The sequence below is a fragment of the Pelophylax lessonae genome, assembly GCF_965119305.1.
Source record: "Pelophylax lessonae genome assembly, chromosome: 12".
NCBI classification, from domain to species: Eukaryota; Metazoa; Chordata; class Amphibia; order Anura; family Ranidae; genus Pelophylax; species Pelophylax lessonae.
In genome coordinates, this window is record NC_138779.1 from 218,243,789 (window position 1) to 218,266,220 (window position 22,432).

Genomic DNA, 22,432 nt, shown 5'->3' on the forward strand with positions numbered 1-22,432 from the left:
TTTCCAGAGAAACCCTTGCCAGCGGCTCGACCTATAAAAGTCTTAGACTGCGAGCGCTCTGCAGCGATAATCATTCACACGCAGATGGGGCCGAGAGAGCGGCGAGCTCTGCCGAGGCCCAACCGAGCGAAGGCTCAACCAAAACCTGATTGGTTAACTCTTAGGAAGGCCACGCTTGTTACAATCTGATTTATAATTTATACTGATCACACAATCTGCTTGTATAAACTCACTTAGATGCCAATATTGGTTACAACCTGATTGTACAAAGTATTGGTCCTGTGCATACAATCAGATTGTAAACTATGTGGCAATCGCAAAAGAGATTGTACAATCTCCCTTCAACTGGACACACACTGTACAACTTTTGTTGTTCGATTTCCTTTAGATTTACATTCAACGATGTAGTGCGAGGGCCGGTCTGATTGCATACAAATTGGAAGTGTTTAGGTGTGACCTCATATTATATGGTTTTGGTAAATTTAAAGGAAAAATAATCTAAAGTAAATTGTATAATGTGTATCCAGCTTTACATCGGCCACATGATACAACTGGGTTGTACAATCCCCATTACAATGGAGTTCTATATACTGACCTGGACTATATAGTCTCTGAGCAACCTTCTAAAGGTTTACCAAACAAACCATGTAAACAATGTATCCGGTGTACTGACCGCTCTCTGTATACAATGTATCCCGTGTACTGACCGTTCCCTGTATACAAATGTATCCCCTGTACTAACCACTCCCCGTATACAATGTATTCCCTGTACTAACCGCTCCCCGTATACAATGTATTCCCTGTACTGACTGCTCCCCGTATACAATGTATCCCATGTACTGACCGCTCCCGTATACAATGTATCTCGTGTACTGACAGCTCCCTGTATACAATGTATCCCGTGTACTGACCGCTCCCCGTATACAATGTATCCCGTGTACTGACCGCTCCCCGTATACAATGTATCTCGTGTACTGACAGCTCCCCGTATACAATGTATCCCGTGTACTGACAGCTCCCCGTATACAATGTATCCCGTGTACTGACAGCTCCCCGTATACAATGTATCCCGTGTACTGACAGCTCCCCGTATACAATGTATCCCGTGTACTGACAGCTCCCCGTATACAATGTATCCCGTGTACTGACCGCTCCCCGTATACAATGTATCCCGTGTACTGACCGCTCCCCGTATACAATGTATCCCGTGTACTGACCGCTCCCCGTATACAATGTATCCCGTGTACTGACCGATCCCCGTATACAATGTTTCCCGTGTACTGACCGCTCCCTGTATACAATGTATCCCGTGTACTGACCGCTCCCTGTATACAATGTATCCCGTGTACTGAACGCTCCCCGTATACAATGTTTCCCGTGTACTGACAGCTCCCCGTATACAATGTATCCCGTGTACTGAACGCTCCCCGTATACAATGTATCCCGTGTACTGACCGCTCCCCGTATACAATGTTTCCCGTGTACTGACCACTCCCCGTATACAATGTATCCCGTGTACTGACCGCTCCCTGTATACAATGTATCCCGTGTACTGAACGCTCCCCGTATACAATGTATCCCGTGTACTGACTGCTCCCTGTATACAATGTATCCCGTGTACTGACCGCTCCCTGTATACAATGTATCCCCTGTACTGACCGCTCCCTGTATACTTTGTATCCCGTGTACTGACCGCTCTCTGTATACTTTGTATCCCGTGTACTGACCGCTCTCTGTATACTTTGTATCCCGTGTACTGACCGCTCCATGTATACAATGTATTCCGTGTACAGGGAGCGGTCAGTACACCAGGTGCATTGTATACAGGGAGCGGTCAGTACACCGTATACATTGTATACAGGGAGCGGTCAGTACACGGGATACATTGTATACAGGGAGCAGTCAGTACACGGGATACATTGTATACAGGGAGCAGTCAGTACACGGGATACATTGTATACAGGGAGCGGTCAGTACACTGGATACATTGTATACGGGGAGCTGTCAGTACACGGGATACATTGTATACAGGGAGCGGTCAGTACACGGGATACATTGTATACAGGAAGCGGTCAGTACACAGGATACATTGTATACAGGGAGCGGTCAGTACACGGGATACATTGTATACAGGGAGCGGTCAGTACACGGGATACATTGTATACAGGGAGCGATCAGTACACTGGATACATTGTATACGGGGAGCTGTCAGTACACGGATACATTGTATACAGGGAGCGGTCAGTACACGGGATACATTGTATACGGGGAGCGGTCAGTACACGGGATACATTGTATACAGGGAGCGGTCAGTACACGGGATACATTGTATACAGGGAGCGGTCAGTACACGGGATACATTGTATACAGGGAGCGGTCAGTACACAGGATACATTGTATACAGGGAGCGGTCAGTACACTGGATACATTGTATACGGGGAGCGGTCAGTACAGGGGATACATTGTATACAGGGAGCGGTCAGTACACGAGATACATTGTATACAGAGAGCAGTCAGTACACAGGATACATTGTATACAGGGAGCGGTCAGTACACTGGATACATTGTATACGGGGAGCTGTCAGTACACCGGATACATTGTATACAAGGAGCGGTCAGTACACCGGATACATTGTATACAAGGAGCGGTCAGTACACCGGATACATTGTATACGGGGAGCGGTCAGTACACTGGATACATTGTATACAGGGAGCGGTCAGTACACAGGATACATTGTATACAAGGAGCGGTCAGTACACCGGATACATTGTATACAAGGAGCGGTCAGTACACCGGATACATTGTATACAAGGAGCGGTCAGTACACCGGATACATTGTATACAGACAGTCCTGGTACAATGTAGCGGTTAGTAATTCTCAGTTCTGTGTATTCCTTTCCAATGATAATGAAGGTCTCTTCTCCTCGCAGATTACACGACGCTGAGGATCGGTGGTTTGGTGGTTGCCGGAGTTCTCTTCATCATGGGAATTCTCATCATCCTGAGTGAGTGACACGTTGTCACCCGGAGGGGACACGGCGCCCGTCACCGCTGACAGCGCCAGATATTCTTAGCTGCCCTCTGTCCCGCCTTCCGGGAAACTTCTGCCGCAATTCTCCGCTGACACAGCCAGAGAGAAAAGCGACTGGACTTTCAGAAAAGTTCAAACTCAGATCTTCGTCCAGCTGGGGGTGGAGTGGGGGGGGGGGGGGAGAGGGAGGGGGGTTGGAACCCCTTTCAGGTTTTTATTGCTTCAAGCAAAAAAAAAAAGAAGATTTAAGCGCCACAAAATTGTCACAAGTCCCAAAAACAATGTATTCATTGGGAGGTTCTTGGAAAATGTCAATGTTTTGGTCCGTAGGGTTCAATATTGAGTTGGCCCACCCTTTGCAGCTATAACAGCTTCAACTCTTCTGGGAAGGCTGTCCACAAGGTTTAGGAGTGTGTCTATGGGAATGTTTGACCATTCTTCCAGAAGCGCATTTGTGAGGTCAGGCACTGATGTTGGAGAGAAGGCCTGGCTCGCAGTCTCCGCTCTAATTCATCCCAAAGGTGTTCTATCGGGTTGAGGTCAGGACTCTGTGCAGGCCAGTCAGGTTCCTCCACTCCAAACTCGCTCATCCATTTCTTTATGGACCTTGCTTTGTGCACTGGTGAGCAGTCATGTTGGAACAGGAAGGGGCCATCCCCAAACTCCTCCCCACAAAGTTGGGAGCATGAAATTGTCCAAAATGTATTGGTATGCTGACACCTTAAGAGTTCCCTTCACTGGAACTAAGGGGCCAAGCCCAACCCCTGAAAAACACCCCCACACCATAATCCCCCCCCCCCCCCACCAAATGATTTGGACCAGTGCACAAAGTAAGTTCCATAAAGACATGGATGAGTGAGCAGACACCTTTGGGAGACTGCGAGCCAGGCCTTCTCTACAACATCAGTGCCTGAACTCACAAATGTGCGGAATAATGGTGAAACATTCCCATAGACACTCCTAAACCTTGTGGACGGCCTTCCCAGAAGAGTTGAAGCTGTTATAGCTGTAAAGGGTGGGCCAACTCAATATTGAACCCTACGGACTAAGACTGGGATGCCATTAAAGTTCATGTGTGTGTAAAGGCAGGCGTCCCAATACTTTACAGTCTATATCCAAAAAGAGACAGAGGGGGGGGAAGAATAGAAGAGGGGGGGGAGAGAGACAGATGGGGGAGAGAAAGAGAGTCAATCAATAAATCAATAACAGTGGTCACATGATCGAGCAATCTACCTTGCCCCTTCAGAATTTCTTAAAGGGACCAGCGAAAAGGGGTTAACCTTTTCTCAAACAACAATCAAAGAGAGAGGGGGGGAAGATAGAGAGAGAGAGAGGGGGGGGAGAGAGAGGGGGGAGAGAGAGAGGGGGGGGGAGAAAGAGAGGGTAGAGAGGGGGGAGGAGAGAGAGGGAGGGGACAGAGAGAGGGGACAGAGAGAGGGGGGAGAGAGAGGGAGGGGACAGAGAGAGGGGGAGAGGGGGGCGGAGAGAGGGAGGGGACAGAGAGAGGGGGGAGAGAGGGAGAGAGGGGGGAGAGAGAGAGGGGACGAGAGAAAGGGCGGGAGAGACAGAGAGAGAAAGGCGGAAGAGGAGAGAGAGGGGGGAGAGAGAGAGGAGAGAGAAAGAGAGAAAGAGAGAGAGAGAGAGAGAGAGAGAGAGAGAGAGAGAGAGAGAGAGAGAGAGAGAGAGAGAAAGGGGGAGAGAGAATGGGGGGGGAGAGAGAATGGGGGGGGAGAGAGGGGGGGAGAAAGGGGGGAGAGAGAGAGAGAGGGGGAAAGGGGGGGAGAGAGAGAGAGAGAGAAGGGGGGAGAGAGGAGAGAGAGAGAAGGGGGGAGAGAGAGAGAGAAGGGGGGAGAGAGAGAGAGAAGGGGGAGAGAGAGAGAGGAGAGAGAAGAGAGAGGGGGGAGAGAGAGAGAGAGAAAGGGGGGGGAGAGAGGAGAGAGAGAGAGAGAGAGAAAGGGGGGGAGAGAGAGAGAGAGAGAGAGAGAGAAAGGGGGGGGAGAGAGAGAGAGAGAGAGAGAGAGAGAGAGAAAGGGGGGGAGAGAGAGAGAGAGAGAGAGAGAAAGGGGGGGGGGAGAGAGAGAGAGAGAGAGAGAGAAAGGGGGGGGGGGGAGAGAGAGAGAGAAAGGGGGGGGGGAGAGAGAGAGAGAGAAAGGGGGGGAGAGAGAGAGAGAGAAAGGGGGGGGGAGAGAATTCCCTATAATTTGAACCCCTCTCAGTCTTGAGAATACATTGTATCTCCTGATGATCTCTTCTGTCTCCACCGTCCAATCCTCATCCTCGTCTCACACGGCTTTTTGCCTTTCTGTTCCAGGCCGGAAATGTCGCTGCAAATTCAACCAGCATCAAAGGTAACGGGATCGTCCATTACTCCGCCCTCTGCATTTTATTTTCCATTTGCTCTGGAGCGCTGCCATCCAAATATTTATTTATAGAGTCACACATCCATATTGTTGGCGCACGCTCAGAAGAAGTTAAATCTGACCTCCGGCCTCCCCTCCAGTCTTGCACAGTTGTAGCGGCTCCTCTGCTGAACTGAAACGGCTTTTTCTGATTTCATTGCACACTGTGAGCTTCTCATAATGTGCATTAGAAGCTGCAACATGTCATATAGTGCCCAATGTCATTTCCTGGCTGGAGGACATCCAGCGTCATCTAACTCTTTCCTTCCCAGACTGACTGTCCCTGGCCCCGCCCCTTTCATTCATTGGTGCTCAGTTCTGTCAGTCATGGACTCTGTTCCTAGTCAGACATGGCTGCAGAGAAAACATTGCACATGTATAGAATTTGCAGCTCTGCTGTACAGTTTAAATTGAATTTCAGAAATTCGAACCGCAAACCATATAATAATCTTTCTTTCCTCTCTTAGAACTGGGGAGCCCATTGAAGAGGAGGGAACTCTCCGTGCCTCCATCAGACGTATGTATAAGCAGGGCGGGGCTGCCTGTACAATATTTGAACCGTGTGAGCCTATAGAAAAAGGTTTATGTATTACATACTAGATACTACTCTACTGCCACTGTGTGAGCCATAGTGAGCCTATAAAGGGTCTATATATAGGTTAATGTACAGATTATATCTCTAATACAAGTACATGGAACATGGGGCACTACTATTAGGGATATCAATCCTTAATGATTAAAGAGAAGGGGGGGTTGATGGGCTTGCAGGGGGTACCATGCTGACACTGGGGCAGCTCTTCTGGAAGGTAAGTGACTCCAACTGACAAGTCAAGAAAGAAAGAAGGCATGCAACAACATCACTCGGGGTCCGTTCCTGACCCTGTGGCCCTGTCTTCCTTGGCCGTCCAGCAGCAAGGGGAAGTGGTAGAGTGGGGGAGCCATCTAGGTACAGTACTTCCATCCGAGGCTGTGGTGCAATGCATGCCTCGCCCGTGGACCCAGGGGAGGACTGGGCCAGGAGGCAGGGGGGAAATTGCCCTTTGGGCCACTCTGATGCCCCGTAAAAAGTCTGCACCACTTCTGCCACAGACATGCCTAAAGGGATTCCTGGTAAAGAGAAGTAAAAAGCCCCTGCCGCTGACTTACTGATAAGGACAAGGACAATGCGCAGCCCCCCCCCCCCCCCATAGATGGTGTAAACTGTGTCTGAGCAAAGGCCGGTTCCATGCCCCACTGGAGACTTCTGCCCCAGCCAGCACCAACCGAGCTGTTCCAGCTCTCCCCAACCTTCCCCTGCTGGCCAGGTCAGGAACCCGGTTTCAGCCGATAAGTAGAGAGTATCTGAGGCAGGGGCTTCAGCTTGGAATGGGGCTCAGTAGGAGGATTGGGGGAGTGGGAGGGGGGGTGAGGGATACTGGGAGGGGGGGCCGAGTCGCTGCACCATGGGCTTCTGGTTTGTACTTGCTCCTGAGCCAAACGTTGCCAGTCTGCCCCTGTGTGGACCACACAGGACGTAGCGACGTCAGGGGGCGGCAACGCATTTGGGAGCATGCGCAATAGACCCAGGGTCTGACGAAGGAGCACTATTGCACATGCTCTGAAATGCATTACCGCCCCCTGACATTACTACGCCCCGCGTGGTTCACGGGCGAGGCGTGTGTTCCACTGCGGCCTCGGACAGAAGTACTGTCGCTAGCTGGGCTCCCCCAACTCCGCCACCTCCCCTTGCTGCTGGGCGGCCGAGGAAAATGGTGCCACAGGGTCAGGAATGGAGCCTGAGTGATGTTGTTACATGCCTGGTTATTCATTCATGCTGTAAGTTTTCTATTCTCTGTGTGCCAATAAAGGTAGTACATGCTGCACTTGGAAGGCGCCTTCTCCCATTCTTGCCTTATCAGTTGGAGTCACTTCTACCTTACAGAAGAGCTGCCCCAATGTCAGCGGGGCTCCCCCACTCCTTCACCTCCCCCTGCTGCCAAGGAAGATGGAGCCACAGGGTCAGGAATGGACCCCAAGTGATGTTACATGCCTGGTTATTCGTTTATCCTGTAGGTTTTCTATTCTCCGTGTGCCAATAAATGTAGTACATGCTGCACTTAGAGGCGTCTCCCTTTCTTGTCTTGCATTATCTCTCTAATTATCAGAGGATAGGCAATAACAATAGATTTACGGTTCTATTCAGAGGCAAACACAATGCAGAGTACTTCCATTTACAGAAAGAAGAGAAGTACACCTAGGAATACATGTAATGATTACATTGTAGAGATATAGTAAATACTGCATGCTGAAAAAGAGAAGGAATTAGATAAGAAAATGAATAAAAAGAGAAGGACAAAGAGTAAAGGGAAAGGGAAAGGAAAAGGGCAAAGGGTAAAATAAGAGGAAAGGGCAAGGGAACCCTACATGGATAGGGTGACATGTGTCCCGGATTGCCCGGGACAGTCCCACATTTGGAGGTCTGTCCCAGGTATCTGCATTCTGGGACAATACAGGTGTCCAGGGATGAAACTGGCACAGCCGCCTTGCACAGTGCATTCTGCACCCTGATTCCGCAAAGCTTTGCCGAATCAGGGTGCAGTAAAAGCTGGTTGTTAAGGAGCTGGGCAGTGAAGCCGGCCGTGGCCTCCTTAACAAACCAATGATTCATCAGCTGTCAATGGCCATGTTGATGGGGACAGGGACCTTATTCCCACAACCCTGGCCAGTGGTTGTGGGGGTCTGCAGGTAAGGGGCCTAATGAAATCTGGACCCCCAGATCCCACCCCCCCCCCTGGTAAATGAGTACAGGTTACATAGACAGTAGAACAGACAGTTTTTTGACAAAAACGCGTCCCCCAATGTAAATCCACCGTCAATCAGGCTGCCTGCCGCACCACCAACCCGAAAAAAACAAAAAAAAAAAATCTCCCACCATCTATGAAGTCTACTGCAGTCTTTCTATTTGACAGTTTTTATATAGGTAAAGGGGTGGGGCCACCTGGTGTCATCACCTGGTGGCACCGCCCACTTGTGACATCACGTACCGGTGCATACTGGTTCATGAGGTCACAAGTGGGCGCTGTCACCCGGTAGCTCCACCCCTTGCCTATATAAGAACTGTCAAACAGCCGAGCCTACAGTAGGCGGCCAGCCTTCATGGATGGGGGAGCGATTTATTTTCTTTTTCTTTTCTTTTTCGGTGAGGCGTGTGCGTGATTGATGATGGATTTACTTCGGGGGGGACACTTTTTTTAACAAAGGAATCATCCAAAACCGTCTGTGTTTTTATTACTTTTTGACACTTTTTTTGGTGAATGGGTAGGGGTACTATGTACCCCATACTCATTCACATAGGGAGGGGGGCCAGGACCTAGGGGCCCCCCTTTTTAAAGGGGTCTTCCAGATTCCCATAAGCCCCCTGCCCCCAGACCCCCACAACCACAGCCCAGGGTTGTGGGGAAGAGAGCCTTGTCCCCATCAACATTGGGACAAGGTGCTTTGAGGTGGAGGGCGGCAGAACCCCCCCTGCCCCAAAGCACCCCCCATGTTGCCGGGATGTGGCCTGGTATGGGTTCGGAAGGGGAGCGATCATTCGTTCCCCCTCCCCTTTCCTGACCTGCCAGGCTGCTTTATCGGATAAGGGTCTGATATGGTATTTGGGGGGGACCCTACACCAATTTTATTTTTTTAAATTATTTTGGCGTGGGGTATTACCTTAAAAACCATACCAGACCTGGGTGACGTCAATTTATATGTGAAGTTACTCTTTTTCTTTGTAATTTTTTGCTGCAGCATTTTCTACGCATGCTACAGATGCGCCACTTTACAGCCAGACTAAGGGGACCCCTGTGATGTACCAAGCATGCTGCTGCTACTAAGTGACTTAATTAAAGCAGGTGCACATACCACCTGTCTAAACTGGTACCACTGTTTGCTTTTCGGGGGGGCGTGTCCCTGAATAGCAGTTTGTAAATGTGGTCTCCTTATATCTGGATAATGAAAGGGGTAAGGGAAAGAAAAAGAGGGGTAAGGGAAAGGAGAAGGGTAAGGGAAAGGAGAACGAGAAGGGAAAGGAGAAGGGTAAGGGAAAGGAGAACGAGAAGGGAAAGGAGAACGAGAAGGGAAAGGAGAACGAGAAGGGAAAGGAGAACGAGAAGGGAAAGGAGAACGAGAAGGGAAAGGAGAACGAGAGAGGTAAGGGAAAGGAGAACGAGAGAGGTAAGGGAAAGGAGAACGAGAGAGGTAAGGGATAAGGAGAACGAGAGGGGTAAGGGAAAGGAGAACGGGAGGGGTAAGGGAATGGAGAACGGGAGGGGTAAGGGAAAGGAAAACGAGAGGGGTAAGGGAAAGGAAAACGAGAGGGGTAAGGGAAAGGAAAACGAGAGGGGTAAGGGAAGGGAAAACGAGAGGGGTAAGGGAAAGGAGAACGAGATTGGTAAGGGAAAGGATAATGAGAGGGATAAGGAAAAAGGATAACAAGAGGGGTAAGGGAAAGGATAACAAGAGGGGTAAGGGAAAGGATAACAAGAGGGGTAAGGGCAAGGATAACAAGAGGGGTAAGGAAAAAGATAACAAGAGGGGTAAGGCAAAAGATAACAAGAGGGGTAAGGAAAAGGATAAGGAGAGGGGTAAGGAAAATAATGAGGGGTAAAGAAAAGGATAACAAGAGGGGAAAGGGAAAGGATAATGAGAGGGGTAAGGGAAAGGATAATGAGAGGGGTGAGGAAAAAGATAACGAGAGGGAAAGGATATAGTTAAATGAGTAAAGGAAAGGATCATGAAAGGGAGAATGGAGAGGCAAGGAATAAAAGAGGACAAAAAGTAAAAACAAGGTCTAGAGAAAAGAAAAGGGCAAAGGGTATAATAAGTGCAAAGGGAGGAGAAAGAGCAAAGGGTAAGGGAAAGAAACATGGGAGGGGAAATAGAAAAGCAAGGTATTAAAAAAAAAAAGGGACAAATGGTAAGGCTTAAGGAAAAGAGGTAAGGGAAAAGACAGGCAGAAAACAGACAAGTAAGGGAAGAAAAGCAAAGAAAAAAAAAGAAAAAGGGCAAGGGGTAAGGTAAAGGAAAGAAAAAAGTCAGGGGTGAGTACAAAGGAAAAAGGAAAGGCAAGAGTCATAGGGAATGTAAGGGTAATGGGATGTAAAAAGAAGAAAGCCAAGTAAGAAAAAAAACAGGCGAAAGATGAAGGGAAAGGAATTGTGTAAAAGGAACTAGAAAGGTCGAGGGACAAGAAAAGGCAAGAAGAAACAGCAGCCTAAAGTGCAAGTGGAAAGGAAAAGGCAAGGAGTAAGGGAGAGGTTAGAATGAAGGAATGTAGTCTGGGAAATGAGAAGAAAATCAAGAAACAGAGGGTAGGATAAAGCGAAAAGTGTAAGGGCATAGGCAATAGAAAAGAGAAAGGGGAATGGCAAGGACAGAGGCAGGGCCAGGACAAGGGGTGGGGAGGAGGCGGCGGCTGCCCTGGGCGCAATGGTTTATTGCAGGGATAGGGGTGCCCTGACCCCAACACTAACCCTAAGGGGTTAGGTACCTTTGCCCTGGGCGCTGGATGGCCTTGTCCTGGCACTGGGCAGGGGAATAGAAATACAAGGGGAAAGGTAAAGCATGGCACAGATGGGTAAGGGAAAGAAGAATACACAATGTACCCATTTTTGTACTTTTGCTACATGTAAGGTTCTGATGATTTCCATGTAACATATCTTTCAGGTCTGTCCACCAGGAGAGTATAGCTCTCGGGTTGGAGAGGTGAGACATTCTTTGTATTTTTTGATTTAGTCTCCAATCAGAATCCTCCATTCCCAGTACATAGCTCCCAGGTTTCTCAATTAACTAGATGGCCCATTCATGTTTGAACCAGCCGGATAGTTCCGGGCCGTGGCTGGCTTAGTTGCATTGGCCATTACAATCCCTTTAACAAAGATGACCCTTCACTTTAAGGAGATGCATTGTGTGTGAAGACAAAGCAGTGGGTGGTGACTGACTTCTGCTCCTCTCTATATCTTTATCTCTTGACAGCGGAGGTCTTCCCGGGGCCCCGGACCCAATTAATGTTTGCTGCACTTGTCCATTTGCTACACTTCCTGCTGAATAGAGAACCTCCGTCCTGCGACCCCAGACCGCCAGAGAACACAACGCACAAGGAGAACACCGGCCCAAAGGGTTTACTGTGCCTCACTCAATGCCTTCCACCACCAAAACTACAGAGGTCCAAATTAGAATCATCCACCGCCTTACGCAACTCGTTTCACGCTTGGAACCCGGCAGGCTGAATGTGATTGGCTACTGTGGGGGCAACACAGACTTTTCATAATCCAGGCAGCTTAAAAAGGGGTCTTCCCACCCAAAACCAACATTTCAGTTTCTGGTAGATACTGGAGAGTAAGGGTTCATTTACATTTGCTTCGACTTCAATACACAGTAAAGCTCCTACCGCTTCAACATGCTTTTGTGATGCATTTTTGATGCTTCTGCGATGCTTCGGTGGTGCTGTGATGGTGCTTCAGTGGTGCTTTGATGGTGCTTCAGTGGTGCTTCAATGGTGCTTGGATGATGCTTTTTTGAAGCTTTAATGACGTTTGGCAGATGCCCTGTGTGTGTGTGTGTGTTGATATCTCATGCCTGCAATACCTTCAAAACAAAACGAAGCTAAAAGCTGAATTAAAGCCTCTTAAAAGCTGCAGGGCTACTGTAAAGGCTAGTTTACACTTGCTTCAAAATAGGGCTTCGGACATGCTTTGTTAAAGCTCTGTGAACGCCAGTCAAAGCCTTTCACTAAATAAAATTGTTAGCTTACAGTCCTGTTTACACCTTATTTTTCCATTGCTTTGGCTTTGCATCAAAAATTATACCCCATGTCGCTTTAGTGGTGCTTCGAAGCCTCCATAGAAGTCTATGACAAAGGTCACTTGAAGCTTCATCAAAGCTTCATCAAAGCACCACCCAAGTACCACCAAGGCATCAAAAACACATTGAAAAAGCATATTGAAGCAGTAGGTGCTTTAATGTGCGTTGAAGCTCAAGCAAGCGTAAATGAGTCCAAGAGAATTACGTTTTTTTGTTTGTTTTTTTGGGAAAAAATAAAAAAATGAGGCTAATAAGGGGCGGTAGTTTGGAACAAGAACAGGTCCAGGATAAATCGACAAGAGCTCCTGTAGCCCTCAGCACCTCTAAAAGCCACCAAACACCACCTTCATTTCGTTTTCGCAGTAGACCCCAATTTCCTTTTTCAAAATGGTGAAATTTTTAGGAAATGTCCAAAATTGCAGAGATTTCAGGAAAATTAAATCCAAAAATGTTGCTCATCCCCAGTGATCACCAATTGAGGTTTTCAATGCAAACCCCAATCCATTCACACATTGGAACTCAACTTTGAATTGGTGCGACTTGGATGTGACTTCTTGTCCCTCTGTACAGTTGGACCCACTGTTGCATGCAAACATTCAGGTACGACTTTCATACAACTTTTGAGGGTTAGCATTGAAGTTTATGTCCCTCAAGTTGCATGGAAATCGGATCAAAGTAGTGGTCATGAAGAGGTCCATGGTGTCCCCACCAGCAGCGCAAACTCCATTCACACTTGGAACGCAACTTTGGATGGGTGCAACTTGGATGCGACTTCTTGTCCCTCTGCAAAGTTGGACCCACTATTGCATGTAAACATTCAGGTATGACTTTCATGCAACTTTTGAGGGTTAACATTGAAGGTTATGGCCATCATGCTGCATGAAAGTCGGACCAAAGTAGTGGTCATGAAGAGGTTCATGGACATGGTGTCCCCACCAGCAGCGCAAACTCCATTCACACTTGGAACGCAACTTTGAATGGGTGCGACTTGGATCTGACTTCTTGTCCCTCTGCAAAGTTGGACCAACTGTTGCATGTAAACATTCGGGTATGACTTTCATGCAACTTTTGAGGGTTAACATTGAAGGTTATGGCCCTCAAGCTGCATGAAAGTCGGACCAAAGTAGTGGTCATGAAGAGGTCCATGGTGTCCCCACCAGCAGCGCAAACTCCCCTAGGGACTTGATTGGCTACCAGGATCAAAATAAAATCCTGGTATTTCTGGGTATGGGGGGGGGGGGGGGGTTTGGGCATGTGACTCGTGTTCTTTCCTCCATGACGCATGTGATGCACTACAGAAGGTGCTTAGTGATTGGCGGTTGAGCCATGAAAAAAATTAGGTTTGTCTACAGACGAAACGTTTTCGGAAGGAGTGGGAAAATAGTTAATTTGTTTTGCTGTAATTCCATGTTCTGTAGACACAACAGGAAATTAATAATCTCTAAAATCAGGGCCGGTTCACACCACAACTTCTGCATTTGGGGTGCAATTTTGCGTTTTTGATGCGTTCCAGGGCGTTTTTTCCCCCCTCTTTTTCTCTTCATCTTAATTAAGAACAATTGAGGACATGTTTGCTTTGATGCGTTTTCCCGCAACCTATACAAAACAAAATGCAACACGTTCTACTTTTGTTGACTGCACTGTAACACGCTGTACTGGTGTGAGGTAGGACCATTGGAATCTATGTTAAACACTGCCCATTGCACTGACACCTACTGCAGATCACACGGGCATTGTAATTTGAACGCAGTGTGGGAAACGCGCACAGATCGTGCTCTAGTGTGACCAGGGAAATCCCATCTTCACCCGAACAGGTGTCCCTATCAGGAGATTTATCCTCTATTTCTATTCTGGTGACAACTCCCCCCAAAAAAAAAAGAAGAACGATCACATCGCCTTTCGCACTAGTGTGCGCCTAATACTGGAGCGCTCTTAAGTTCTCTCCACCTTCCGCTGTCCTCACAGGCCCCAAAAAGAGCTTCCTAGTGACCCTTAGAACTTCCCCCTCCAACAAGTGCTTACAGGAATACACAGCAAAAATAAAAAAAATAAAAAAAATAATAAAAAAATAAAATAAAATATGTTACATAATGTATATAGGAAATCATAAAGCAATAAACGTCCAGATTGATTTGGATTAATATATAAAATGTAAGAAATCCAGATAAAATGTACAGAAAAGTATTTTACGTCACTTGTAATCCAATGATACAAAAGTCGTGATATTAGAAGAGAAAACGTTTATAATATTAAAAAAAAAAACAAAAACGCTTTATTGATAGTGAGACTACAGACCTGTAGAATATAATGTAATAAAAGGAAACTTTTTTGGAACAATTCTTGTATCTTCTTTTTTTTTTTTTAATGATAAATTATGTTTTTATTCATGTTTATTTTAAATGTATCTATTTATTTTATATACTTTATTTATTTTTGTAATGAAAAGAAGCCAATGTGCACCCAATCATCAGTGTGATGTCTGCAGTCTGGTCTATATTTATATAAATAATTTATCCGTTTATTATATTTATTTTATCTATTTATTTTTGTAATGAAAAGAAGCCAATGTGCACCCAATCATCGGTGTTGATATCTGCAGTCTGGTCTGTATTTATATAAATAATTTATCCATTTATTATATATATATATTTTATCGATCATCAGCAGTGATATCTGCATTTATTTAATTTATGGATATATTTTATTTATTTTATCTACTTATTTTTTGTAATGAAAATAAGCCAATGTGCGCCCAGTCATCAGTGTTGATGTCTGCAGTCTGGTCTATATTTATTTAATGTATTTAATTTATTTAATCTATTTATTTTCTCTATTTTTTTTTAAACTATTTTCTGTAATGAAAAGAAGCCAATGTGCATCCAATCATTAGCGTTGATGTCTGCAGTCTAGTCAGCATTTATTTAATTTATTTATTTTAAGTATTGGATTTATTATTATTTTTTTTTTTAATCAATTCATATTTTGTAATGAAAAGAAGCCAATGTGCACCCAATCATCAGCGTTGAGGTCTGCAGTCCGGTCTATATTTATTTAATGTATTTAATTTATTTTATCTATCTATTTTATCTATTTATTTTATCCATTTATTTTAAATATTTATTTTTTGTAATGAAAAGAAGCCAAATGTGCACCCAATCCTCAGTGCTGAGGTCTGCAGTCTGGTCAGCATTTATCTATTTTATTTATTTCATCTATTGGTTTTATTTATTATATCTATTCATTTTTTTTTTTTTGTAATGAAAAGAAGCCAATTTGCACCCAATCATCAGTGTTGATGTCTGCAGTCTGGTTTAAATTTATTTAATTTATGTATTTTATTTATTTTATCTATTGGTTTTATTTTTATTTTTCATCTATTCATATTTTGTAATGAAAAGAAGCCAGTTTGCACCCAATCATCAGCGTTGATGGTCTGCAGTCTGGTCTAAATGTATTTAATTTATTTATTTTATCCAATTATTTTATCTATTTATTTATTTTTTGTTTATTTATTTTTTATTTTTTGTAATGAAAATCTTTGCATCTTTGCATTCCTTGTATCGGGAATTGCTGGGACCCGGATGGTGGGGGGGGGGGGGGGGGGGATGCATCCATCCATTGTTGCGCCCGGGGCGGCTGCACCTCATGCCCACCCCTTGTCCTGATAAATCGCTTGCAAAACGCACACATTGGAGCGGTCTGAATAAATATATCTATTTTTTTTTTTTTTTTTTTACGCAAGCTGTCCAAGTTCCTGAATGCGACCTTTACATTCCGCAGCCCCTGTACAGCAGAGCTCAGACTGGGGGAGGGAGAAGCAGCACAAGGAGCAAGTTGGCTGTGCTGCAGTGCAAGGAGCATTCTGACAGGAGGAGAGATCAGAGTGATAGAGAGATGAGCTCATCACTGTGCTGCTTCTCCTTTCACTGTCCAATCACAGGCTGGCAGTCCTTATACAGCCAAGCTCAGACTGAAGGAGGAAGAAGCAGCACAAGGAGCAAATGGGCTGTGTAAGGAGCATGCTGACACAAGGAGAGATCAGAGTGACATAGAAATGAGCCCATCACTGTGCTGCTTCTCCTTTCACTGTCCAGTCACAGGCTGGGGGGAGGGACAAGAACCTGCCTCTTGTACAGCAGAGCTCAGACTTGGGGAGGGAGAAGCAGCACAAAGAGCCAGTTGGCTGTGCTGCAGGGCTAGGAGCATTCTGACAGTAGGAGAGATCAAAGTGATAGTGAGATGCGCTCATCACTGTGCTGCTTCTCCTTTCACTGTCCAATCACAGACTGGGGGAGGGAAAAGAACCTGCCTCTTGTACAGCAGAGCTCAGTACTGGAGGAGGGAGAAGCAGCACAAGGAGCATGCTGACACAAGGTGAGATCAGAGTGACAGAAATGAGCTTGTCACTGTGCTGCTTCTCCTTTCACTGTTTAGTCACAGGCTGGCAGTCCCTGTACAGCAGAGCTCAGACTAGAGGAGGGATAAGCAGCACAAGGAGCCAATCTGTGTTGCAGTGCAAGGAGAACGCTGATAGGAGGGAGAGATCAGAATGATAGAGAGATGAGTTTATCACGGTGCTGCTTCTCCTTTCACTGTCCAGTCACAGGCAGCACGAGGAGCCAATCGGCTGTGTTGCAGTTCAAGGAGAATGCTGATAGGAGGGAGAGATCAGAATGATAGAGAAATGAGTTTATCACAGTGCTGCTTCTCCTTTCACTGTCCATTCACAGGCAGCAGAAGGAGCCAATCAGCTGTGAGGCAGTGCAAGGAGAACACTGATAGGAGTAAGAGATCAGAATGATAGAGAGATGAGTTTATCAATGTGCTGCTTCTCCTTTCATTGTCCAGTCACAGGCAGCACAAAGAGCTAATCAGCTGTGTTGCAGTGCAAGGAGAACGCTGATAGGAGGGAGAGATCGTAGTGACAGGGAGATGAGCTCATTGGTCACACAATGCAGTGGCAGCGCCCTCTGGCAGAGGAGACCGGATTTTTCTCTGCTGCAGTTCAGTAACACTTACAGGTCTTGTCCCTCCCCCAGCTTGCGACTGGACAGTGAAAGAAGAAGCAGCACAGCGATGAGCTCATCTCTCCGTCACTCTGCTCTCTCCTCCTGTAAGCACGCTCCTTGCACTGCAGCAGAGCCAACTGGCTCTTTGTGCTGCTTCTGTCTCACCCAGTCTGAGCTCTGCTGTAGAAAAGGCAGGTCCCATTCAGGTCCTTACACTGCTTTGCACACATTGAGTGCCGCAGTAATGAATTTGGTGCCTCGTTAATTCGGAGTTCTGCTTTACCATCTCGGTAAGAATATTCTATGAAAGAAGTGACAGTTGCAGTCATCGATAGATGAGGGTGCCGCGGCGCCCCCCGGTGTGGATAAATGTCCTATACAGAGGAGGATTATGGGTGACGAAGGGTGGACAGCTTCCTGCAGCCGTGGTCAAGCTGAAGGCCTCAGCTGTCATTGCCGGGAGCGGCCCCGGCGGCAGAATATTTTATCATTCTCCGGTGTCACCGAATATTACCGTCATCTCCAGACTGAGATCACCCCCCTCCCCTGATCTGTGTACAGCTGTATGGAGGAACGGCGAGATCCAAATATTCTCATTCCAAAAACCTCTCTCAAGTTTTATTCAGGATTTTTTGCTAGTAAATTACTTAGAACCCCCAAAAATACATATATATTTATTTATTGTTTATTTTTTTGCAGAGACCCTAGGAAATAAAATGGCAATATTTTACGTCATGGTATATGTACAGCGGTTTTTCAAACACACATTTTTTGGATAAAAAAATACAAAAGCAAAAAAATATTTTTTGCTAGTAAATTACTTAGAGCCCCCAAACATTATTTTTTTTATTATTATTTTAGCAGAGACCCCAAGGAATAAAATGGCGACCATTGCAATTTTTTTACATCACACAGCGTTTGTACAGCGGTTTTTCAAAACACAAATTTTTTGGAAAAAAAATACAAAAGCAAAAAATATTTTTTTGCTAGTAAATTACTTAGACCCCCCCCCCAAACATTATATTTTTATTATTATTTTAGCACCCCAGGGAATAAAATGGCAATCATTGCAATTTTTTTTACGTCACATGGTATTTGTACAGCGGTTTTTCAAACGCAATTAAAAAAAAAAAAAAAAAAACTTTAATGAATTTAACCACTTAAAGATTGGGCCTTCTTGAGGCATTTGTTGTGTACAAGTTTAAATCAGTATTTTTTGCTAGATATACTGATTTAAACTTGTCTTTTTTTTTTTTCCCCCAAAAAAATTGCGTTTTAAAAACCGCTGTACAAATACCATGTGACATAAAATATTGCAATGATCGCCATTTTATTTCCTGGGGTCTCTGCGAAAGAAAAAAAATGTTTGGGGGGTTCTAAGTTATTTACTAGCAAAAAATGTTTTTTGATTTTGTATTTTTTTTCCCAAAAAATTGCATTTTAAAACCGCTGTACAAATACAGTGACATAAAAAAATATAATAATAATTAATAGAGAAAGATAGAGATTATATATATATATATATATATATATATATATATAAATAAATATTTGGGAATGTAAGTAATTTACTATCTATATAAAATAAATATATATAATATATATATATATTATATATATATATATATATATATATATATATATATATATATATATATATATATATATATATATATAAAATAATTAAATATATATATATATATATAAAAAATAAATAAATATATATAAAAATATGTATATAAAAATATATGTGTATATATATATATATATATATATATATATATATATATAGATAGATAGTAAGAGACCCCAGGGAATAAAATGGCGATCGTTGCAATTTCTTATTTCACAGTATTTGTACAGCGGTTTTTGGGGAAAAAATACAAAATCAAAAAACATTTTTTGCTAGTAAATTACTTAGAGCCCCCAAACATTATTTTTTTTTATTATTATTTTAGCAGAGACCCCAAGGAATAAAATGGCGACCATTGCAATTTTTTTACATCACACAGCGTTTGTACAGCGGTTTTTCAAAACACAAATTTTTTGGAAAAAAAATACAAAAGCAAAAAATATTTTTTTGCTAGTAAATTACTTAGACCCCCCCCCCCAAACATTATATTTTTATTATTATTTTAGCACCCCAGGGAATAAAATGGCAATCATTGCAATTTTTTTTCCGTCACATGGTATTTGTACAGCGTCAAACGCAATTTTTTGGGAAAAAATACAAAAGCAAAAAATATTTTTTTGCTAGTAAATTACTTAGACCCCCCCCAAACATTTATTTTTTTTATTATTATTTTAGCAGAGACCCCAGGGAATAAAATGGCGATCATTCAATTTTTTTACGCCACACGCTGTTTGTACAGCGATTTTTCAAACGCAATTTTTTGGGGAAAAAATACAAAAGTAAAAAAATGTTTTTTGCTAATAAATTACTTAGACCCCCCAAACATTATATTTTTATTATTATTTTAGCACCCCATGGAATAAAATGGCGATCATTGCAATTTTTTTTACGTCACATGGTATTTGTACAGCGGTTTTTCAAACGCAATTAAAAAAAAAAAAAAAAAAAACTTTAATGAATTTAACCACTTAAAGATTGGGCCTTCTTGAGGCATTTGTTGTGTACAAGTTTAAATCAGTATTTTTTGCTAGATATACTGATTTAAACTTGTCTTTTTTTTTTTTCCCCCAAAAAAATTGCGTTTTAAAAACCGCTGTACAAATACCATGTGACATAAAATATTGCAATGATCGCCATTTTATTTCCTGGGGTCTCTGCGAAAGAAAAAAAATGTTTGGGGGGTTCTAAGTTATTTACTAGCAAAAAATGTTTTTTGATTTTGTATTTTTTTCCCAAAAAATTGCATTTTAAAACCGCTGTACAAATACAGTGACATAAAAAAATATAATAATAATTAATAGAGAAAGATAGAGATTATATATATATATATATATATATATATATATATATATATATAAATAAATATTTGGGAATGTAAGTAATTTACTATCTATATAAAATAAATATATATATATATATATATATATTATATATATATATATATATATATATATATATATATATATATATATATATATATATATAAAATAATTAAATATATATATATATATATAAAAAATAAATAAATATATATAAAAATATGTATATAAAAATATATGTGTATATATATATATATATATATATATATATATATATATAGATAGATAGTAAGAGACCCCAGGGAATAAAATGGCGATCGTTGCAATTTCTTATTTCACAGTATTTGTACAGCGGTTTTTGGGGAAAAAATACAAAATCAAAAAACATTTTTTGCTAGTAAATTACTTAGAACCCCCAAACATTATATATATATATTTTTTTTTGTAGCAGAGACCCCAGGGAATAAAAGGGCGATCATTGCAATTTTTTACATGACACGGTATTTGAAGCTCCCGCTCCATTTTAAATGGCAAGGCATTGCGACTTTTTCGCAAATTAGGATGCCATTAAGAAGTCACGGCATTGCAAACGCGTCCTGCGTTTTGCCGCGATTTGGAATCGCATGGAATGGAGCCAGGAAAGGCGCAGGTGGGAACGCAGCCCTAAGGTCACCCAGTTAAGATCTCGGAATAAACCTCCACTTTTAAAGTTACACTGCCCGTCTGTTTGTCTCTCTGAAACCCCTTTCATTGGCTGGCCATCAGCCAATAGGAGGAGGAGTTACAGGTGAGTTGATGAAATACAAATAATTAAAATATGGAACAGCAATTTTTTTTCTTTATGTCATTCAGGGTGGAGCTTATAAATGTCAACTCTGTATTAACTAAAAATAATGAATGATTGTTTCAAATTCAAGAGAAAAAAAAAATCTGCAGCCCGTCACCATCCCCCCTCGCCTCCCCTGCCCCCCCCTCGCCTCCCCCTGCCCCCCCTCATGCATTTTCTATCTCGGGCTCCCCTCCCCCACCTCGTGTGACTTTCACTAAATTTGGCTCATTTAGATGATGTGTGATAATGAAGACACAGAGAGGCCGGGATCGGGGACGTGCGCGCCGCGCGCTCCCACTTCTCGCACGTAGGTCAGAGACACGCGTTTGGCGTCACGCCGCACCGTATACATCTTTCCTCAGTAAATCTATTTTGATGACTCTGTTACAAAGTTTCTTTCCTGGAGATCCTGCCAGTAACAGCACTTCCTGTTGCAGACTGACAACGCAAAGGGGGGCGCGTCCCCAGCATTCACAAATTATTGTAGAAATGGTCAGCGCCACCTAGTGGCCATAATTGATAATCGCACCATGATGGATGTGGACATCACCGGGAACCGACAGCATGGACTCCCAAAGAGGAGGCCCGAGACAAGGGGTGGGCAGGAGGGACAGCTGCCCCGGGGTCAAAGAATAGACGCACGGTGGTACACCCATTCTACGGCATGTATTAACAGTTTGGGCAGGGCTGTTTTATTAGCATCATGGGCCCCTGGGCAAAGTTATGCACTGGAGATCCTGCCAGTAACAGCACTTCCTCTTGCATTATGACAACACCAAGGGGGCGTGTCTCCACAATTTGCAGAGCTGTCACAAGATATTGCCATAATTGCCAACGCCATCTAGTGGCCATAATTAATAATCACACCATGATGAAGGCTACTGACATCACTGGGAACCGATAGCATGGACTCCCGAAGACCAGGGCTGAGACAAGGGATGGGCAGGAAGGCAAACTGCCCCGGGCGAAAAGAATAAATGCACGGTGATACACCCATTCTACAGCATGTATTAACAGTGGGGGCAGGGTTGTCCTAATAGCATCATGGGCCCCTGGGCAAAGTAATGCAATCAGCCTGCCCCAATTTACACATGTACTCTCAAGAATGATGGGGGGGGGGGGGCAGAATGCCACAGTACAGGGGGAGTCAGGAGGGCACAATACTGGTTCAACACAAAGGGCACAGGTACAGGTTCAACACAAAGGGCACAGTACTGGGGGGGGGGGGGGCAGAAGGGCATGGTACACAGGGAGTCAGGAGGGCACAATACTGGGATCAGGGTGGCACAGTACAGGTTTTGGGAGGTGGGGGGGGGGGTAAGGGGGGCACAATACAGGTTCAACACAAAGGGCACAGTACTGGGGAGGGGGGGGGCAGAAGGGCAT

General features: G+C 44.1%; 1 protein-coding gene across 1 annotated transcript in view; it reads left to right on the forward strand.

Annotated features, from left to right (window-relative positions):
• Positions 1 to 11,193, forward strand: part of LOC309568818 (phospholemman-like) — an 18,499-nt gene extending 7,306 nt beyond the window's left edge. Inside the window, exons 3-6 of the mRNA XM_082274605.1 lie at positions 2,932 to 3,006; positions 5,344 to 5,380; positions 5,899 to 5,948; positions 11,120 to 11,193. Coding sequence (XP_082130731.1) covers positions 2,932 to 3,006; positions 5,344 to 5,380; positions 5,899 to 5,948; positions 11,120 to 11,142 — 185 coding nt within the window. The 3' untranslated portion in view covers positions 11,143 to 11,193. The remainder of the gene's footprint in view (positions 1 to 2,931; positions 3,007 to 5,343; positions 5,381 to 5,898; positions 5,949 to 11,119) is intronic.
• Positions 11,194 to 22,432: the final 11,239 nt, after the last annotated feature.